This window comes from Colossoma macropomum, unplaced genomic scaffold, assembly GCF_904425465.1.
Source record: "Colossoma macropomum unplaced genomic scaffold, Colossoma_macropomum, whole genome shotgun sequence".
Taxonomy (NCBI): Eukaryota; Metazoa; Chordata; class Actinopteri; order Characiformes; family Serrasalmidae; genus Colossoma; species Colossoma macropomum.
Window position 1 is genome coordinate 3,738,422 of NW_023494808.1, and position 20,383 is coordinate 3,758,804.

General features: G+C 36.4%; 1 protein-coding gene across 1 annotated transcript; it reads right to left on the reverse strand.

Moving 5' to 3' along the window:
* Nucleotides 1-348: 348 nt before the first annotated feature.
* On the reverse strand, nucleotides 349-19,375 carry LOC118797735. The gene is made up of 14 exons (XM_036557003.1): nucleotides 19,339-19,375; nucleotides 18,646-19,122; nucleotides 17,910-18,158; nucleotides 14,840-14,965; nucleotides 14,496-14,577; nucleotides 14,178-14,220; nucleotides 13,990-14,058; nucleotides 13,113-13,181; nucleotides 12,295-12,384; nucleotides 5,074-5,347; nucleotides 4,848-4,934; nucleotides 3,488-3,549; nucleotides 2,692-2,790; nucleotides 349-465 (listed from the first exon to the last, which is right to left on the reverse strand). The coding sequence occupies exons 1-14, from the start codon at nucleotides 19,373-19,375 to the stop codon at nucleotides 349-351; spliced, it is 1,881 nt and encodes a 626-aa protein (XP_036412896.1).
* Nucleotides 19,376-20,383: the final 1,008 nt, after the last annotated feature.

Below are 20,383 nucleotides of genomic sequence, written 5' to 3' on the forward strand. Positions count from 1 at the left end.
AATCACATGTCTATCATCTCAGTGCTGTCTCTGTTCTCCCTATGCATCCTTTGGATAAATACTCATTACAGAACGGTAAGAAATGTTCTTTATTTCAGAAAATTGTTAGTAGTTTATCAATATTAATATAGCTTACAGTATACTGTGCACTGTAAAAAAACAGTGACATTCAAATTTACTCTCATAAAAAAAAGATTATATATATATATATATATATATATATATATATATATATATATGAAAGTAAAGTTTAATGTCACTTTTTTCAAAAATTATCTATTTGGTTTTGATTACTTTCGAGAGACTGTTGTTGGTGCACCACTCTGTTAGAAGTTTCACCTCCTCTCTCTACTCCTCCATGTTCTTTTTAATGAGGTCCACTACTGTTGTATCATCAGCAAACTTCATAATTGTGTTGGAGTTGTGCTTGAAGATGCAAGTTGGTGAACAGGGTGTAGACCATGTCTGATAAGACACAGCCTTAATGTTTTAATGCTGAGAGTAAGAGTGAGAGAAGTGCATTCTAAAAGACTGTGGTCCAGAATTCATCAGTAGGCTTTCTAAGGGTCTGTTTCTAAGGGTCTTGAGCTTGGAGACCAGTCTAGGAAGGATAACTGTGCTGAATGCAGTGATAATATAATGTGATATTAGTTTTCTTTGGAAAAGGTATGATGATTGTGGTTTTGAAGCAGGTGGGATCAGTACTTATTGTGCCTGAGAGAGACTGAAAATGTCTGTGATAGTGACAGCCAGCTGGTTGATAACAAGCTTTTAGGTCCCATCCAGGGATTCCATCGGGTTTGACGGCTAGGCATGAGTGCACTTTAAACAGCTTACAGCACTCCTCACCTCATCTGTAGACACTGTTAGTACCATCTCTTCAGCAGAAGGATCGGAGGCTCCACTGGTCAGCTGAGTTCAGTTGATCTTAAAGCGGGTATACAATGTAGGCTTAATTTGAACGCTATATACATACTTGGCAACCCTGATGGCAGCTTTCAGTTTGTGTCTGGCTGCTCTCAGATCTTCCATTTTACCAGACATGAAGGCTGCATCATATGCATTAAGCAAAGAGTGGACTTCATCCAGTGTTTTGTGTGAATGTTCTTTGTTTGGACAAAGAATCATTGTTTCATCGTATCATTGACACATTTCTTGACAAATCCAGAGAAGACTGTTAAATAAATTTGCCATCTACCTGAAAGCCTGTGATTGCTGATGTACTTTTAACTCCTTTAGAAGCCATAGACATGCCTATTTCACACTTCTATAACCTAAGAATACCTCCTTTAGTTTGCATTAAAGTCCCTGTAGTTACTGGATAATAAGCCATTGTATGAAATAAACCTTGATTGTTAAGGGGTTAAACCATTTCAGGAGCTGCCATTATGTTGTATCGCTAAGACACGGTCAATTCCCTCAGTACATAAAAACGGGCAGCATCTTACCATCAGGAACTTCAGGTCAGGTGAGCAGAATTATTCACAAGTCTCTGCACTGCTGCACCAGACATTGTTTTTAGGAATTTAGCTGTTCAGTCTGCTTGGAATTGTGTTAGTCCTTCTAGCAGAATTGCAGAGTCTGGCATGCTGCAGTGGAGCCAGGTTTCCAAAAACATGAAAAATCTGTTTATTTTCCAGGGAAAAAAAAACATTTGCCAGTAGTAGGCTGGGCCTTCTGGTCAGCTTGATCCAAGGAAAGACCATGAGTGACTCCAGACCTCCAGCTTGAACAGTTGGTATCACAACGGAGTCCAGGTGTAGATTAAGTGCAAAACTATGCACTAGTTACAATATCCTTTAAAGTTTGTCTTTCATAGACAGAGTGTAGTTTGCTTAATTCAACAGCCTTGCTTTGCAAAAAACCTGCAGCTAATAAATACTCAGAAATGTGTAATCAACATGCACCGCTTAACTGGCCATTTTCTTTATATTAATAAGGTCTACATACAAGTAGAATACTTTAATATTAGACATAAATTGAAAAGAAATAAGGGTTTTATTAATAGGTAAAATCAAAGTCTGGAGCTGCTGATGTTTACCATGCTACAGTCAGGTATTCGAATGATGTAGTGACCAGTACTGACCAGCAGAGCTATGTTAGTGTTACATTCCACCACAACATTGCTGCCACTGGGTGAGTATCATGGAGATTTTATGTAAAGCTGCCGCTTGCTTAAGCAAAGAGGAATTCAAGGTTTTGAAACAAATGCTATTTTCTGTAAGCACCTTTATGGGATTTCCAATGTGACATTAGCACCAGTCTAGCAGTCGTGTGCAGCGTGCATTCAATTTCCCAACATTCACTCACTAGGTTGTTCAGACCTTAAAGTAGAACCATTCAGGACTGAAAGTAAAGAGACATTAACCATTCAGGACTGAAAGTAAAGAGACATTAAGAGAAGTTCTGGTGAAATTAATGCAGACAGTAACATGTTGTTCATATGCCAGACTTTAAATGTGCATATTGTGTGCCCTCAGTTAACATTGAAGGATACACCATAACAAAGGCCGATGTGCTAGCTAGCCACTGCAATGGATCAGACATCGTCTGTATGCAGGATACCCGTTTGGGCCCAATGAGCAAATGGCCAAAATTACCAGGCATGAAACTGGTAACTGAAATCCGTCATCCAATATATGGATCATTCGTATTCGCGAAGCCCCAGCTGGATGTCAGTGACATTCATACCCACAGCTCAGACACAAACGTGGAGACCATCATGTTCTGCATGCTTTCCATCACCTCCCTGTACAAACCACCTGCCAGCCCCTTTTTGTATGGCCCGACCTACCATCCAAATGCAGAAAGGAGCATGCTGTTGTGATTGGAGACTAACTCTCACCACACAATGTGGGGCTATGACTCTATTGACAGTGATGGTGAACTAGTCGAAAGCTGAATGGAAAATATACAGCTGGAGTTAATATATGACGCAAAACTCCCAAAGTCCTCTAAAAGCAGCCACTGGAAAAGAGGTTATAACCCATACCTGTGTTTCACCAGCCAGAGACTAGCACATCTGAGGGACAAAGCAGTGCTACAACCCCAAAGTCACAACACTGCCCAATCTCAATCACTATAAAGTCTGCCATAACAAAGTCTGAAACCAATGGCAGACCAAACCCTGTCCAGGCCAATGACAACTCAATTTCTGTGATGCCATGTAATAGTTCAATTTAAACATAACATGGCTGAAACACCCATCTTCCAATCAGGGCAAAGGAAGTTACAGAGTCAACCAATAGGCAGGTTACTTATCTGTAATGAACAACTTTCAGCTCTTAACTAACTCCCACATTCAAAATAAAAGAAAGGAAAACTTTCACATCAATGTCTTTACAGAAATCTGAAAAAATGATACAAGCTACAACTTTAAATTACATCACTGTATTTTTTCAGTAGCATATCTCAAAGTATGGGTAGAAAAAAAAGATGATATTAGTAGAGTTTTATGGGATCTGAACCTACTTGTAGCCGGAGATACAGATGTACCGATGGTGAGGGGTGGAGTGGAGTGGAAGAGTGGAACACTGTCAGCAGAACTTTCTGTGGAACAAGGACAAAGTGATTTGGTGTGAAATGTTCTGTTTAAGAATAACTGACAGAATCAGAGCTGTTCACAGTGGTGGTGATAGGAACCAGATGTCTAAAGAGTTTAAAGCCTCTAAAAGGTCTCTTGCAGAAATATATTACATATAATCGTTATATATATTTTAAAATCCATTAATAGCAGAGAGGTACAGTCATATGCAAAAGTTTTGGTGCTTTGATCAAATAATGTGTTGATTTCCTAAGTGAAAATAAGTTAAAACATCCTCTACACACATTTTAGCACACAATTTTTGACTGATTTAACATAAAAAACATAAATAAAACAGAATGCACATAATAAATGTTGAAAATGTTCAGATTTACGGTGACACTTTATGTTGAGTGGTCCTTTTTAGATAAAATTAGAACTCAGCAGAATCTCAGTAGCATCAACAACTTATTTCATAATTCAGCTGTTTTTCACTTTGTTTGGAGTCCAAGTTTATATTTGTAGATGGTTAACCTGAGAGGAACTGAACAGGTAACAGGTTTAATACAGACTGTCTCAACATCCTCAACAAGCTGTTAGACACACTGATGCCATCCTGTACCTGGAGCTTCACTGGATTAGGGTTTGGCTAAAGTCAGGGTTAGGACTAGGGCCAGGGTGTGATTTAGGATAAGGTTTTGGGTTGAGGTAAAGTTTAGAGTGAGATTTAGGGCCAGGGTGAGTGTTAGGAACAGGGCCAGCGTGAGGGTTAGGACTAGATTTTGGGCTGAGGTAAAGGTTAGGGTTAGGACTAAGGCCAGGGTTAGGTTTTAAAATCTGAGTATGTAAGTTTCTCTATAATGAATCATTTCACATCCATGATGTAGTCATTTACATGATACGATACACGATATATGATACTAATTTAACCTCTAATGAAGAATGTGAATATAACTGCATAGACTGTGCTAGTTAATTAATGTGCCTAATGTTAAACATGGCACGGTTTGCAGTTTAAAATTCATACTTATTTAATTTTGTACATATGTAAAAACTGAATAGTTGTTTTGTTTTTCTTTTCTTTAAAAATCTGAGAGAGCAGAACTGTAAGCTCAGACCAGGTGCCTTGATTCAAATCACCCTTTTTAAAAAGATTATTATACTGAAACAATTTAGAGAGATTTAACACAAACACTATTTTTGAGGATGAATAAAGCTTCAGTTGTTGTAGTGCAGATGTTATAATAGATCAACAGGTAATGGTTTGATGAATGACATGATGGATATGCAAATATAGAAACAGACTGAGAGAAAGAGCTCGTACCTGGGGATGGAAAACTGGAGAGAGGTGTGGATTGTGTCTGCACTGATGGAGGAGAATATGTGGAGTGAGAGACAGCAGTTATGTCACCTGAAGAAAAGAAATAGAGACAACATAAAATTAATTCTCCCTTTGGCACTAATATCTCACTGAACACACAGGACAATGTATCATATTTGTTTCTCTGTTTATTAAACACTGATATCAGTCTGAACTGACTGTCACTCACCAGGTTTAACCAGTAATAGAATCTCTGTGTAAAGATCAGTAAGCGCTTTAGTTCTCTGTATCCCACACCAGTATGTTCCTTCATCCTCTGTTCTCAGATCAGTGATGGTGATGGTGAAGACTCTGTCTGCTGTGTGGTCATCCAGAGAGAATCTCTGATCTTCAGCAGATCCAGACTGAGCAGGAATGTCTTTGGTTCCCCAATGCAGAGTAGAACATTCTCCTCTGCAGAGATACTTTATATAGGTCTCATACTGAATGTCCTCTGTGTCCAGCTACAGTAATTACAGCACTGATTCCAGCTGTAAAAGAAGACGTGTTGTATAAAGGAGTAATAAACAAACTCTGAGACTGAGACGAGTGACTAAAACTCTACACAGAAACGTCTCACTAAGACAGTAACAGTGATAAATATGAGTGAGAGAAAGAGGAAATATTCTGTTCTTTATCAATCACTGATCTGACACACTGTGTGTCTCTGAGTTTGTAAAGATCATCTTAAACTCAACACAGATGTGAGAGGAAAAACTCACCAGGCGTCAGAATGAAGATGATGATCCAGATGATGGTCATGATTCAAATATCTAACAGATCAGTTTACACCTGACAAAGCAAACAATGTACATGATGCTTAAAGTTATCATGAGAGCTTTCAAGACTTCCTCAAGTGACAGAGACCCAACCCCCCCCTCTCTCTGTCTCTCTCTCTCTGTCTCTCTCTCTCTCTCTCTTTTTCTCGTTCTCATTTTCTCTCATTTGCAGTCCACCCCCCTCTCTGACCCATCTTGGAAACCACAGAATTTAACACCATCTTAGTAACCAGTCAGCCACTTCCTCCTTAATGCAGTCGTCACTGTGGGTAGAAAATGATCTGAGATCAGTTTAACTGTTTCTAATCTAACAGTTAGAGTCATTATGAATGTGTACAAAACTGATTCTGAATCAGGATAAATCATCTTTTTGGCAGCAAAGCCTGACTGATAACACAGACATTCACAAACCTGCTGCTGGAAAAGAAAACGCTTGTGAACTCACTGATGTACCAACACAGATCAAACATCAAAGTGCATGTGATAGAAATTTAATCTATATATGGTGGGAATTTAATCTGGAGGGCAGTTAATAATAATAATAATAATAATAATAATAATAATAAACAACATTAGCTTCTCCATCCTCAACTCTCATTCTGGCCTCTACTTCCTCAGCATATCCTCCTCCTCCATTTGAATGTTCACATGCAAGACTCGCCAATTTGAGGTCCAAATTAATTATCTTCTTTTCAGTGTTGTTGGACTGAGAGAGAAGGGGGGGGGGCATGAAGCTGGGCATGAATCTCTCTCTGTCTCTCTCTACATGAGACTATAGGTTGATTAGAGAGTGTTAGAGCTCCTCCTACATGTCAAATAGTGATTGAATGTTTCCATCAAGTCTGATTAGTAGCTAAATAAACAAGTTTAGTATATTATCAATCCTGAAAACTTTTACCTAGAAAGCAGAAAAATTACTTTACAGATCAGTAATAATTGGGTAATAACATGGTCATTTTATAGTAAGGGTTTGTACTTTACAAAAAATGCACATTTTTAGGTTGTTATGAAATAGTAAGATAAGTTATTAATACAATCTTCAAAATTTGCACAATTTTTCTACATGTTAATAAACCGAAAGTTAAGATAAATACATTTGATTATTCTGATGAACTGGTTTTTTCACCTGATATTAGATACAGTAACTGAGAAACAAAATGGAGAAAAGTGAGTTCGGATTTGACAGCTGCAAAAACATTTAGTTTCACTGTAATTACAGCCTGTAACTGTGTCTGAACTTCATACTGCACCTGACCATTTAAACACATTATGGGTAAGAAACAAAGAAGAAAAGCATTTTTTTTTTCTCCTCCAACGTCTTTATTGATTTCAATAACAACATAACCGCCAAGACCATGTAACCTTAGTGGAACTACTTCATTATTTTGGAGTAATAACCAAAATATAACATCCTATAATGATTTAAAATAATTAGTCTGATATGTTGATTAAGCTGATATGTTGATTAAGCAGATGTTATGCTCTGAGAACTGGATATCATTTCCCTATTAATGTAAATAAAATAATGTTTTAATGATTTATTATCAACTCAAAAATAATAAGTTAAAATGTATATATATATATATATATATATATATATATATATATATATATATAAAAAAAGTAAAGACAGTAACAAAGGCCTGGTAAAGTTGTGTAACGCTGAAAAACACCTGGTGGTTAATTGACAACAGGTCAGTAACATGATTGGGTATAAAAGAGCATCTCAGAGAGGCGGAGTCTTTCAGAAGCAAAAATGGGGAGGAGTTCACCACTGTGTGAAAGACTGCACACATAAATAATGCAACAATTCAAGAAAAATGTTTCTCAACATAAAAGAGCAAAGATCATGTACAGAACACAAGACTTAGAGAATCCAGAGAAATCTCTGTTTGTAAAGGACAAGGCCGAAAACCAATACTGGCTGGTCATGAACTTCAGGCCCTCTGGCAGCACTGCATTAAACACGTCCCCATCACAGCTTTTTTGAAATGTGCTGCTGGTATCAACTTCAACATGGGTATGTATATTATAGAACAAAACAATTTCTCAGTTTCAACATTTGATATGCTTTCTTTGTCCTATTTGAATTAAAGATATTTAATTGTTTGAATGATTTTCACATCATTGCTTTCTGTTTTTATTAGCAAAATGTAAATTTATTTACATTTTTCGGTAACACTTTACATTACTAATTTACTATTAGTTTCCCATTATTTAGTTATTAGTTAACTCTTCATTAAGCATTAGCTATTACTTAGTAATTGATTAAGCACTTATTAATTAGTAATTAAGTACACTGTTAGGTCATAAGTTAGTTTGTCGTTAGTTTATGGCTTACTTACTCATTATCTGTGTACTAACTGCTGGTTATGACATTGTTAATTAACTAATAAGTATTTTTCTTCATATAAAGAAGTAACGTGATAACTTACTAGCACTTATGTGTTAATCCTGCTAATTATCTGTTAATTAACTTTCCATCACCTCCATATATTCAGTTGCTTCACTTTTCTCACTTTGGTTCTTGTTCATTAAAGATGCTTATGGTCACATCTGACCGTAAGATGAGCGCACACAAATTCATGGACGGTTTTGTTATTCATCACGTTCATCTTGGCATATCTGTACTCATATCTGGTAGGAGTGCATGCAAATTTGGGCATAAATGCTGGATATGTGGCTAATTAACCAAAACTATTATCAGCATAATCTGTAATTGCAAAAATAAGAACAATAGAAAATTTCAATAATACTAATTTGTGTGCATGACAGTCCAGTACAAAAGTGGATGTACTTATTTTACATGCACATTGATATAAACAAGTGCTGCAACTATTTCATGTTCCATTTAAAGACACATTACACTGTGCTTTTGTTTCATACTGCTGACTCACAAACACAGCTTCGGTCATACACTGCAATAATACAGCGTTTATTTTAGGGAATTAACTACACTAAACAATCACTCTACTATGTTAACAACACTGAGTATTTTGTTTTATTTCACATTTTATTTTTTCCAGTTGTTTTCATTTTAATACTAGTAAGTTTGTTCAACAGGGGAGGAGTGCACTCACTGCTGGACATCAAACTCCACCCATGAGCACGGCCATTAGTTTTCATGCCAAACACTGCCGTTTTATTGGCTGGCTACTGAAACATCTGCATGAATTAGTGTGTGCTTCATGTAAATGATTGTAAATGAGGTGCTGGTAGGCTGGTTTCATGCACTGAAGCTGATTTATCATTTATGCTCAAATCTCCACTTGTTTCCACATCGTACAAAAATTGTTATGAATCAGACGCAGAGCAGTTCATACCTTATAAAAGACAAAAAAAGGGTGTTATTTTTTTTACGTAACTTTGATGATTAATGGGCCCTTTTCACAAGATTCGTGATTACTTCCGGTTTAAGCATTAGCAGGGTAAAACTCACTTCCTCTCCATATAGCTACTGCAGACGTGATGTCAGAATGAAATCTAACTAGCTTCCTTATTTTGGGAACACAGCTACAGTTAGAAATGGCTTCTAGCGTTGCTAGCTAACCTAGCTACAGTTAAACAACGTCTGCCAAATTCATACGACACAGAAGAACTTTAATTTCTTTTGAAAACAGAAATATTACAGAAATCGCTGGCATGTTGTACAACTACAGAGACACTGCTTGATGTGAGCAGCTGCAGGAGCAGTAAGCAGGGCTACACCACACGCAGCATCTTAGCTGTGTTTACAGTTAAATCAGTGCTTCCATTCACTTCCTTTTGTCATGATAGTGCACGAAAACTAACATATGTCTGTTGTAGCTCAGTGTTTGAGCATTATAGTTCACTGCTAATGCTTAATCCGGACAGAATCGCAACTCTTTGTGAAAAGGGCCCATGGCCATTAGATCTTTATATTTTGACCATTAATTACTTCTTAAATTCCTCTTACTTAACCATTAATTACTGCTTTTGTGTTGTCACTTTACTTGGAGGGACACAAAAGCAGTAATTAATGGTTAAGTAAGAGGAATTTAAGACGCAATGAATGGTTGATTAAGTGGAATTTAAGAAGTAATTAATATCATCAATCATCAAAGTTACGTAAAAAAAGAACACGTTTTTTTTTGCCTTTTATAAGGTATGAACTGCTCTGCGTCTGATTCATAACAATTTTGCATGATGTGGAAACAAGTGGAGATTTGAGCATAAATGATAAATCAGCTTCAGTGCATGAAACCAGCCTACCAGCACCTCATTTACATATCATTTACATGAAGCACACACTAATTCATGCAGATGTTTCAGTAGCCAGCCAATAAAACGGCAGTGTTTGGCATGAAAGCTAATGGCCGTGCTCATGGGTGGAGTTTGATGTCCAGCAGTGAGTGCACTCCTCCCCTGCTGACCAAACTTAATAGTATTAAAATGAAAACAACTGGAAAAAATAAAACGTGAAATAAAACAAAATGCTGAGTGTTGTTAACATAGTAGAGTGATTGTTTAGTGTAGTTAATTCCCTAAAATAAACGCTGTATTACTGCAGTGCATGACGAAGCTGTGTTTGTGAGTCAGCAGTATGAAACAAAAGCACAGTGTAATGTGTCTTTAAATGGAACATGAAATAGTTGCAGCACTTGTTTATATCAATGTGCATGTAAAATAAGTACATCCACTTCTGTACTGGACTGTCCTGCACACAAATTAGTATTATTGATATTTTCTATTGTTGTTCTTATTTTTGCAATTACAGATTATGTTGATAATAGTTTTGGTTAATTAGCCACATATCCAGCATTTATGCCCAAATTTACATGCACTCCTACCAGATATGAGTACAGATATGCCAAGATGAACGTGATGAATAACAAAACCGTCCATGAATTTGTGTGCGCTCATCTTATGGTCAGATGTGACCATAAGCATCTTTAATGAACAAGAACCAAAGTGAGAAAAGTGAAGCAACTGAATATATGGAGGTGATGGAAAGTTAATTAACAGATAATTAGCGGGATTAACACATAAGTGCAAGTTATCACGTTACTTCTTTATATGAAGAAAAATACTTATTAGTTAATTAACAGTGTAATAAGCAGCAGTTAGTACACAGATAATGAGTAAGTAAGCCATAAACTAACGACAAACTAACTTATGACCTAAGTGTACTTAATTACTAATTGATAAGTGCTTAATCAATTACTAAGTAATAGCTAATGCTTAATGAAGAGTTAACTAATAACTAAACAATGGGAAAGTAATAGTTGATCATTATATAATTAATGATTGATTTGCGACCCTTAATATAAAGTGTTACCCTTTTTTCAAATGTTACCAAATATTTCTTTAATATTTTCTATTCAGAGGTATAATAAGTGTCTTTACTGCCACTTTAAGAGTCAGTGAGTTTTGACGTCATCACTGGTGTCTGTCTGCAGTTTGTGAACTGACAGGAGGAGGGTGCTCTCCTCTGAGAAACTGGATATTTATTGTGCAAATCGACACGTACAGTCGCATATCAGTCATAGAAATAATAATAAAATAACAATAATAAGAGGAAAATATACATTTAATAAAAACATTCAATATAAATTTTATTCATTTATGACCCAAAATTACAACTGTAAAATGACAAAATAAAGCAAAATGTCACAAAGTAAAATCACAATATATGAACAAAACTAGAGGAACTGTGAATAAAACTGTGGATAACAGTGAAATAAGTGACCTCAAGCTGAAGGAATGAATACAGTATGATGATATTTTAATGATTGGTAAGTTTCATCTTACAGGAAGAGAATCTTGTGCTTTTGTGGTCCAAAAGACCACATGGAAAATCTTGGATGATTTTCATTTTAAGCCTGGAAATAAACAGGAAGATTTAGAAGTTTGAAAAAATTAAAAGAAAGAAAAATGAAGACAAGTAAAAAATATTGAAGATTCTGCACTTTATTTACCATTTTTAGGTCAATATTCAAACTTAAGAAAGATTTATGACATTGATCATGTTACTGCCTTCGTACAAAATGAGTTTTTAGGTCTTATCTCTTCATTAAAGTTCATGTTTGGACCACTTTTAGGTGGATTTGATCTGCTTATCAGAGGCTTTTTCACAAATTTATGGAGATCATTACCAGCTCGAGTGCTCACTGGCTTTAAAGAAACAGGTGGACAAACTGGAACACATATTTAAAATTTCTGAACTTCATGTTAAAAAATTTCAAAGTCTCTTTTCATGCAAATTTTTATGGCAATATTGTAGTGTTAGAGCATGCTTCTGTTCCCATGATGCTTTGCACAAGCTTAACCAGGTTGATTTAGTTCCTAAAACACTAATTAAAGGTTTTCAGTTGCCTTTTCAAGTCTGTGATGTTAATGTTTCAGGTTATGTGAAAGCAGTTTGGGAAGGTACTGTGTTTGGGAGTGTTGGCTGCCGTCATCCAGGTTCTATACTAATGTAGAACTAGTGTCATAAATATGCCTCTTTTAATTCTTATCAGTGATCAATAAAAGAATGGTGAGTAGATAAATCATCAACTTCATCTTAAAGTACTAAAATCTGTATCATTACTTGTTTCTCCTTTCTCTAACAGTGTAGATGGATTGTGGTGTAATTACAGTGTAATAAGATGCTATTGTTTGGGACTCACTGTTACATTCTCATAGTCGTCTGTTATATTCACATAGTCATCAGTACTGGATGAGTCATCATCAGGAGGAGGAGCATTGAGACCTGTGTTCTGAGAAAAGAGAGTTAAAAACAGGTCAGATATGGGTCATATTTCAGCTAAGGACACCAGGACTGCACTGCGCTGATATTCCACCTTAAATACTGCAGTTAAGCCTGCTACCTTTAATCAAAATACAGATAAACTGGCCAAAAACGTATGAGGAGAAATTAATCCATGAGGTGGAGAACAGTGAGCTGTATGACTCCAAGGTTCATAAGGACATTGTTAGCCTGCTGGAAGTTTTAGGCAGTGATAACATAACATAATCTGCTGTCAGTTCCTGATATTGATTTAAAATGTGTAAATCACTTATTAAATATAAAATGTATTTACTTAAGCTGTTGGCTGATACGTTCATAGTTTATGTTTTGTCTGATGAACATGTTTCCAGTGTAAACATCCTGAACACTTTGTGTTATGATACTTCATTCAGTAGTGTTTATATGCAGCAGTGCTGGATCAGAGTTTTGTTTCTTCACAGAATAAAAATAAACTTTCTTATTAATCCATTTTTTTGTGTAATAGTCTATTTATAAATATCAAGAATGAAACTGTTTTTAAATCTCAATGAAACACTGAAGGTGGACGAAAAATCCTCATCATGTTTATGGACCAGTGAAAGAATGAAGAGTATATAAACAATTCACTTCTTAAAGGAGTGAGATCTGTGTCATCACTTCATTCTCTAAAATGTAGTTGGATTGTTTTGTAATTACAACTAAATATCTGGAACTCACTGTTATATTCTCGTAGTCTTGAGCACTGGATGAGTCGTCATCAGGAGCCGGACCTCTAAAAACTTCTTTCTGCAGAACAGAGAATCAGAGAACGGGTCAGATACAAATAATTTTTTTTGGCCAAGGGCAACAACTTACATTACAGTGATGTTCCACCTTAAATGCTGCAGTAAAGTATGTTGTCTTTGATCAAAACACAGATAAACTTGCCAAAGAACTAATGAGGATAAACTGAACCATGAGGTGGAGAACAGTGAGCTGTTTGATCTTTCCTCTAATGTTTATAAGGCCATTGTTAGCCTGCTGGAAGGTTTAGTCAGTGGTACCATGTTTGAGTTTATCATATTGCTTTAAAATGTGTTACACATGTAAAATATGTAACTGGTTCTCTGAAGCTGTTCACTGACAGGTTTATGGTTTGTTTACATTTTGTCTGATGAATATGCTTCCAGTAGTCTTTATGCTCAGCAGCACTAGATCAGGGCTATTTTATTCATGCAGTGTAAATTAATGTTTCGTGATAAACTTTTAAAAATCTATTAATAAAAAACTATTAATAAAAATCAAACATGAAACTAGTATAACCTCAATAAAATGCTCAAAGATTCATCATATAACCAATATCTCACAGTACAGCACTCCCTCTCACATAATTATAGCTAGTATTGTCTTAATAGTTATAATACTGTATAGTATGTACAGTAATGTGTATAATATATATTAAAATTATCTATATTTCTAGTGACCAGTAATAAAATGGTGATTAGATCAACCAAAAAAAAGGACTGAAATCTTTATTTTCTTCATCCTATAAAATATAGTTGGTGTGTAGTGTAATAACAATGTAATCATTTTATAAAAAATGTTATTGACTCACTGTCATGTTCTCATAGACATTAACACTGCAAGAGTCGTCATCAGGAGGCTTGACTCTGAGTCCTGTGTTCTGCAGAACAGAGAGTTAGAGAACCGGGTCATAAATGGGTCTGTTTAGCCAAGGGAACCAGGAGGGTTAAATGGCAAACTGCTGACTGACTGATATGTAGAATTAAAAAATGAACTCACCACATAGTCTGGGTCATCCATATTTCTGCTCTGCCTCTTCCTCCTGCTCACCAAAAAATAAATAAATAAATAAATAAATAAATAAATAAAAACAAGCAAAAAATTATATATATGTATAACACACTTTCTGAAAGGATGTGTGCACCAGATTTTTACCGATAAAAAAAAAAAAGTTCTTCCAGAGGCTTCATAAAATAATGAAGATTAGTGTTTTCATATTAATAATTTATATAATGGGATGATTTTTTCAACCAAAAAATTAGTTATATAATAATATCAACAGTATTTAACTTAATTATCTCTGCATAATTTTCTCACCTCATCCAGAAAAAAACAGTCAGAAAAACTGCAACCTCACAAAGTCCGACTCCAGCAGGTGAATACAGAATCACTGAGTGTCCTGTTGAAAATGGCATACTCTAAAGAACTCATACATAATCAGAAACTGCACAAAAATGACTTGAATAATTAATTGTTAATCATGTGATACAGAAACTGAAACATATTCAAATACAAATTCATGGAGTTGCGTGCATCACCATTTAAATCGACTAGCACCAGATCTGATCTCTGAGCTCCATGTTGATTCTGAGCCTTGCAGTAGTAAGATCCACTCTGTAGAGGACTGTAACTGTGTCCAGATCCTACAGGTGAGGTCCCACCTTCTTTAAACCACATGTGGTTCTCCACAGGTGGGTTTGCATCACTGCTGCAGGTAAGATTCACTGAAAAACCCACCAGCACATCTCCAGAGGAGCTGATGGACACTGAGACATTCTTTGGAGGATCTACAGCAGACAAGAAAAAAGATCTTTGAGGAAAGTGAGTGTCTGGAAATCACTTAATGGAACCTTAGAAATCATCATCAACATACACAGAACATTAATCTGTACAGCAGTGGATCTTCTCTCTCCATGATCATTCTGACTCTGGCATATGTATTCTCCACTGTCCTCAGATCTGATGTTAGGAATGCTGTAGGTTTTTCTATTTCCTACTGATGTTAATTCCTTAAACCAGGTGTAGTTCTTCACAGGTGGGTTTCCATCACTGCTGCAGGTCAGAGTCACTGAACTGCCCTCCACTATTTCACCAGAGGGACTGATGGACACCGAGACGCTCTTTGGAGGATTTGGAAGACACATTTAAAAAAAAAATTACAGTGACTGTATGTTATTCAGACATTCATTATCTTGTTTACTTTTTACACCATAAAGCAGAGATGGTCCTTGACTCACTTGTGACTCAACATCACACGTACACTTGTTGACTCTCGACTTCACTCAAACAAGTACATAATTGACTCTCAAATCAGGCTTGTCCTTAACAGACTCACAACTTGAACGTAAACAGGTGTAAACTTAACTGACTCCCATTCGGAATTAACTCACTTGTGTTTCTACTCAAATGTGCACTTGACTGACTCATGAACTGGACATGTGCGCAACTGACCAACATCTCAAAAAACACACTTACAGTGATGCTTGAACCCTGTAGAGTTTTCTGTATTTCTGCCTAAATTTGACTTAAAACTGCATCAGATTTTCACACAAGTCTCAGTAGTAGATAAAGAGAACCAAATTAAACAAACAAGACAAAAATAGTAGACTTGGTCATTTATATATTGAGAAAACTATTCAATATTTCATATCTGTGAGTGTGAAAAGTATGTGAATCTTTAGGATTAGAAAATAATTTGAAGCTGAAATTAGAGTCAGATGTTTTCGATCAATGGGATGGCAATCAAGTGTGAATGACCACCCTGTTTTATTTAAAGAACAAGGATCTATTATGGTCTGATCTTCACAACACGTGTGTGGAAGTGTATCATGGCTCAAACAAAGGAGATTATTCAGACAGATTGTGTTCAATTGGAGGAAATTCAAGACCACTGTTATGCTTCCCGGGAGTGGATGACCAACAGAGAACACACCAAGAGCAAGACGTGTAATAGTCTGCAAGATCACAAAGGAACCCAAGGTAACTTCTAAGCAACTAAAGGCCAGGAGTTCAGGAGTTCACCATCAGGAAAATGGAACAATGGTGTGCATGGCAGGGTTGAAAGGAGAAGCTGATGCTCTCCAAAAAGAACATTGCTTCCCATCTGCAGTTTGCTAAAGATCACATGGACAAGCCAGAATGCTAATGGAATGTTTTGTGGATGGATGAGACCAAAATAGATCCTTTTGGTTTAAATGTTTGGAGAAAGGAAAACACTGCATTCCAGCACAAAAAACCTTATCCCATCTGTGAAACACGGTGGTGTTAGTATCATGGTTTGGGCCAGTTTTGCTGCATCTGGGCCAGGACAGCTTGCCATCATTGATGGAAAAATGAACTCTGAATTATACCCGCAAATTCTAAAGGAAAATGTCCAGACATCTGTCCATGAGATGAAACTCAAGAGGATGTGGGTCATGCAGCAAGACAACGACCCTAAGCACACAAATCTTGGTACCAAAGAATGGTTAAAGAAGAGTAAAAGTTAATGTTTTGGAATGGCCAAGTCAAAGTCCTGACCTTAATCCTATAGAAATGTTGTGGAAGGAGCTGAAGCAGAGGTTCATGTGAGGAAACCCACCAACATAACAGAATTGAAGCTGTTTTGTACAGAGGGCTAAAATTCCACCAATCTGATGCGCAGGATTGATCAACAGTTACCGGTAATGTTAACTGCAGTTATTGCTGCAAAAGGGGGTCACACCAGATACTGAAAGCAAAGGTTCACATACTTTTGCCACTCACAGGTATTTCCTCAAAAAATAAAATGACCAAGTCTGATATATTTCTTATTTGTTTCATTTGGTTCTCTTCATCTAATTCTAGGACTTGAAATTCTGATGTTTTAGATCACATTTATGCAGAAATATAGAAAATTCACCAGTGTAACTGACTGGTGACTCGACTTAGACTTCAAACTTAAAACTTGCCAAATTACAGCTAAATAGATAAAGCGTGAACAAAACTAATTGAACTAGGAACACTGATCTTTAAGCAAATAAACAAAATTGTTTGGTTCCAACCTTACATGCGTGATTTTGTTTCAATTTGGCACAGCTACAGTTGAGGTTTGAAGGTATTGCATTATGGGTACTGTAGTGAATTTATATTAGTACCTTGGTAACAGTAGTCACTGTCATGATGTCAAAAGCTATTTTTATTTTCTTCATATTGGCACTTGTTTTTATTATTATTTGTTTATATGTTGATAAGTGATCTTAAGTGGTTGTGACTACAGGCCCAGAGACAAAAATCTGAAAAAATAAAAACAATTAGTTTGCAGCTCACGGCAACATCAGGTTCAGCACAGTTTCAAATTTATCTTTCATTATAACAAAACAATCAGTCAGCAAATAGTCTAGCAAAATTTCAGTAAGTTTCAGATCAAATTCTTTTAACATTTACTCTTTTTTTTAGCTGGATTAGCTATTAAGCTAGACAGCAAGCACACTTATAATATACAGCATAATCAACCACGTTACGTTGTTTTATAATCTTTATTTTAAGCACCCTATTTATTGTGTGCAATGCTTCATGTCTGCTCTTTAGACTGAAGGGTTTTCCTGTAATGAAAGACTCAATATTTAAAGCTGGATCAAACCTGAAAAGTGCAGCTGATAACAAGACTGAAATTCTTTACTAAAGGCTCAAGACTCGACTCACATGAAGCATCTTGATTCATACATCTCTGAACATCTGTGGCATAAATTGAAGAATATGAACTAAACTCACATCTGACTCTGAGGTTGTGAGCAGTAGATTGGAGATGTTGATATCCTCTTACAGCACAGCTATAACTGCCTGCATCCTCACTGCTGACTGTCTGCAGGTGGAGCTGGTTGTTCTTGATGGTCTTTGTGGTTAAAGGACGTCCATTTTTGTACCAGATGAATGTTGGGTCAGTCAGACTGCAGGTGGTTTTACATGTCAGATCTGCTGTTTCTCCCTCTGTCACTTCTTCAGGAGTTTCCACATGGAGCTCTAAGACAACGAGAAAAACATCAGGTCAGGAACAAAAAGCTGCAGTTAGTCAGGTACACTTGTGCTCTCAACTATTTCCGTGCTTCTGCAGATGATTCCACAGAGAGGTCTAAATGGAGAAACATTCAATCAGGAAAGAAAGCATACAAAAAAACTCAGTCAGTCAGTCAGTCATCACAAAAGCTTAGATTTTCAAGTTCTTTCATACTGTCACTGAGAAATAAAGGGATTAAAATATATGAAGTGGTTGCCATTGGTCTTCATTGTCTTTCAGCTCTTCAATCCCATAATAATACCCAATCAACTGACCTTAAAATGTATGATAGAGGCCAAAAGAAAATAAGTATGTACATAAAAAAAAAAGAAAATGCAGAGTAAAGAGTCCAGGACTAAATCAGGACTAAAAATGTAAATTAAGTGTGTGTGTAGTAATAATAATAATAATAATAATAATAATAATAATAAAAAACCTGATGATTTAACTCACCTGTAACTCTGAGCTGAACTCCAGGTTTACCCTGCCATTTTTCTTTATTTACATTTGTTATGATTCTGAAGCAGAACTGATGTTCATCCTTCTTCATTACATCACTCAGTTTGAGGGAGAAAGGTTTCTGTTCATCAGCTAAATACTCAACTCTGCCTGAATAATCTGGGTTTTTACTCAGATCAGTCAGACCCACCCCTGGAACTAGATCTATGAACCAAAAAGTCTCTGTAACTGTAAGACCTTCTGGGTGAGTATAAGTTCCATTCATAAACACTGTGGATCCTTTTAAAGCACATATTTCCTGTTGGTTGTACTTCACACTCCACTCTGTTCCAAAAGCTCCTGAAACATATGATGCATGAAAGAGCTGATTACAGAGTCTGGAGCCCATAAGACAGTCAGAGTTACTGTAGCTTACAGCTTCACTTCTCTCCTCTCTAACTCCAGCAGCTCCTCTACAACACTGAGCTGATTCTGAGAGAAACCAAAAAGTGAGAAGAGCTCTGAAGGTGTTGCAGGAGAGAGAGGGAGGGGACTAAAGAGAAGCACTAATTATCAATGTAATGAATCTTGTGTAGTTCTTGCCATGGACTAATTCATGTTTAGTCACCTTATACCTATAAGTCAAAGATTGATGCAAAAAACAATTTGCTGTTGTAGAGATTATTATATTAGTATCTGATAACTCACCTGTAATCATGAGCAGAAAGATCAGAAGAAGAGCCATTCTGGGTGATGTCATCACATTAATGCCTGTAATTTGAATTGTACAATTTTAATTCAATGCAGCACTTGAAATATTTTCATGTACTGTATTGTTATCAAGCTAGAAATCACTGTAACAAACATCTATCAGCCCTGAAAACACTGTTTTTTCCAAACACTGTGTAAATAAATACACTGTACTCTGTCTAACTAAAACAGACTAAAACTCTTCAGAACTAAAGCAACGATATCTGTTCAGTACTTAGACTCATCACCAACACCCAAATGCTGAATTGTGGCAACAGTGTATAAAACTATGCAGATACAGGTCAGCAGCTTCAGGTACTGCTTACATCAACCACCAGAATGGGAAAATGTCATCTAAGTGATTTTGAGCATAGCGTGATTGATGGTGCCAGACAGGCTGGTTTGAGTATTTCTATAACTGCTGATCTCCTGGGATTTTCATACACAACAGTCTCTAGAGCAGGGGTGCACATCTCTGGTCTTGGGTGGGGCAGTGTCCAGCATGGTTTGGAGGTTTCCCTACTCAAACAGACAAGTGTAATCAAGTGTGTTTGAGTGGGTAAATCACTAAACTTTGCTGAACACCTGCCCTTCAGGTCTGGAGTTGTGCACCTCTGCTCTAGAGTTTATTCAGAATGGTGCAATAAAGAAAAAAATAAATAAATAAAAAATAAAAAATGAGGGAACGTTTTGCAGACACACCTTGTTGGTGAGAGAGGTCAGCAGAGAATGGCCTGTCAGGTTAAGCTGACAGGAAGGCTTGAGTAACTCAGATAAACACTTTGTACAGTTGTGGTGAGCAGAAAAGCATCTCAGACTCTAGAGCAGCAGAAAACCATATATCAGTTTTCAATTCTGTCAGCCAAGAACAGAAAAGTGGGCACTGTGTGTGGTGCAGCAAGGTTTCATTAATCATGCACAACCTTTGGATTTTGAACTTAATGCAATAACTACTTTATATCCATTTTATTTTAGACATAAGTTAACAGAAAATGCAAACAAA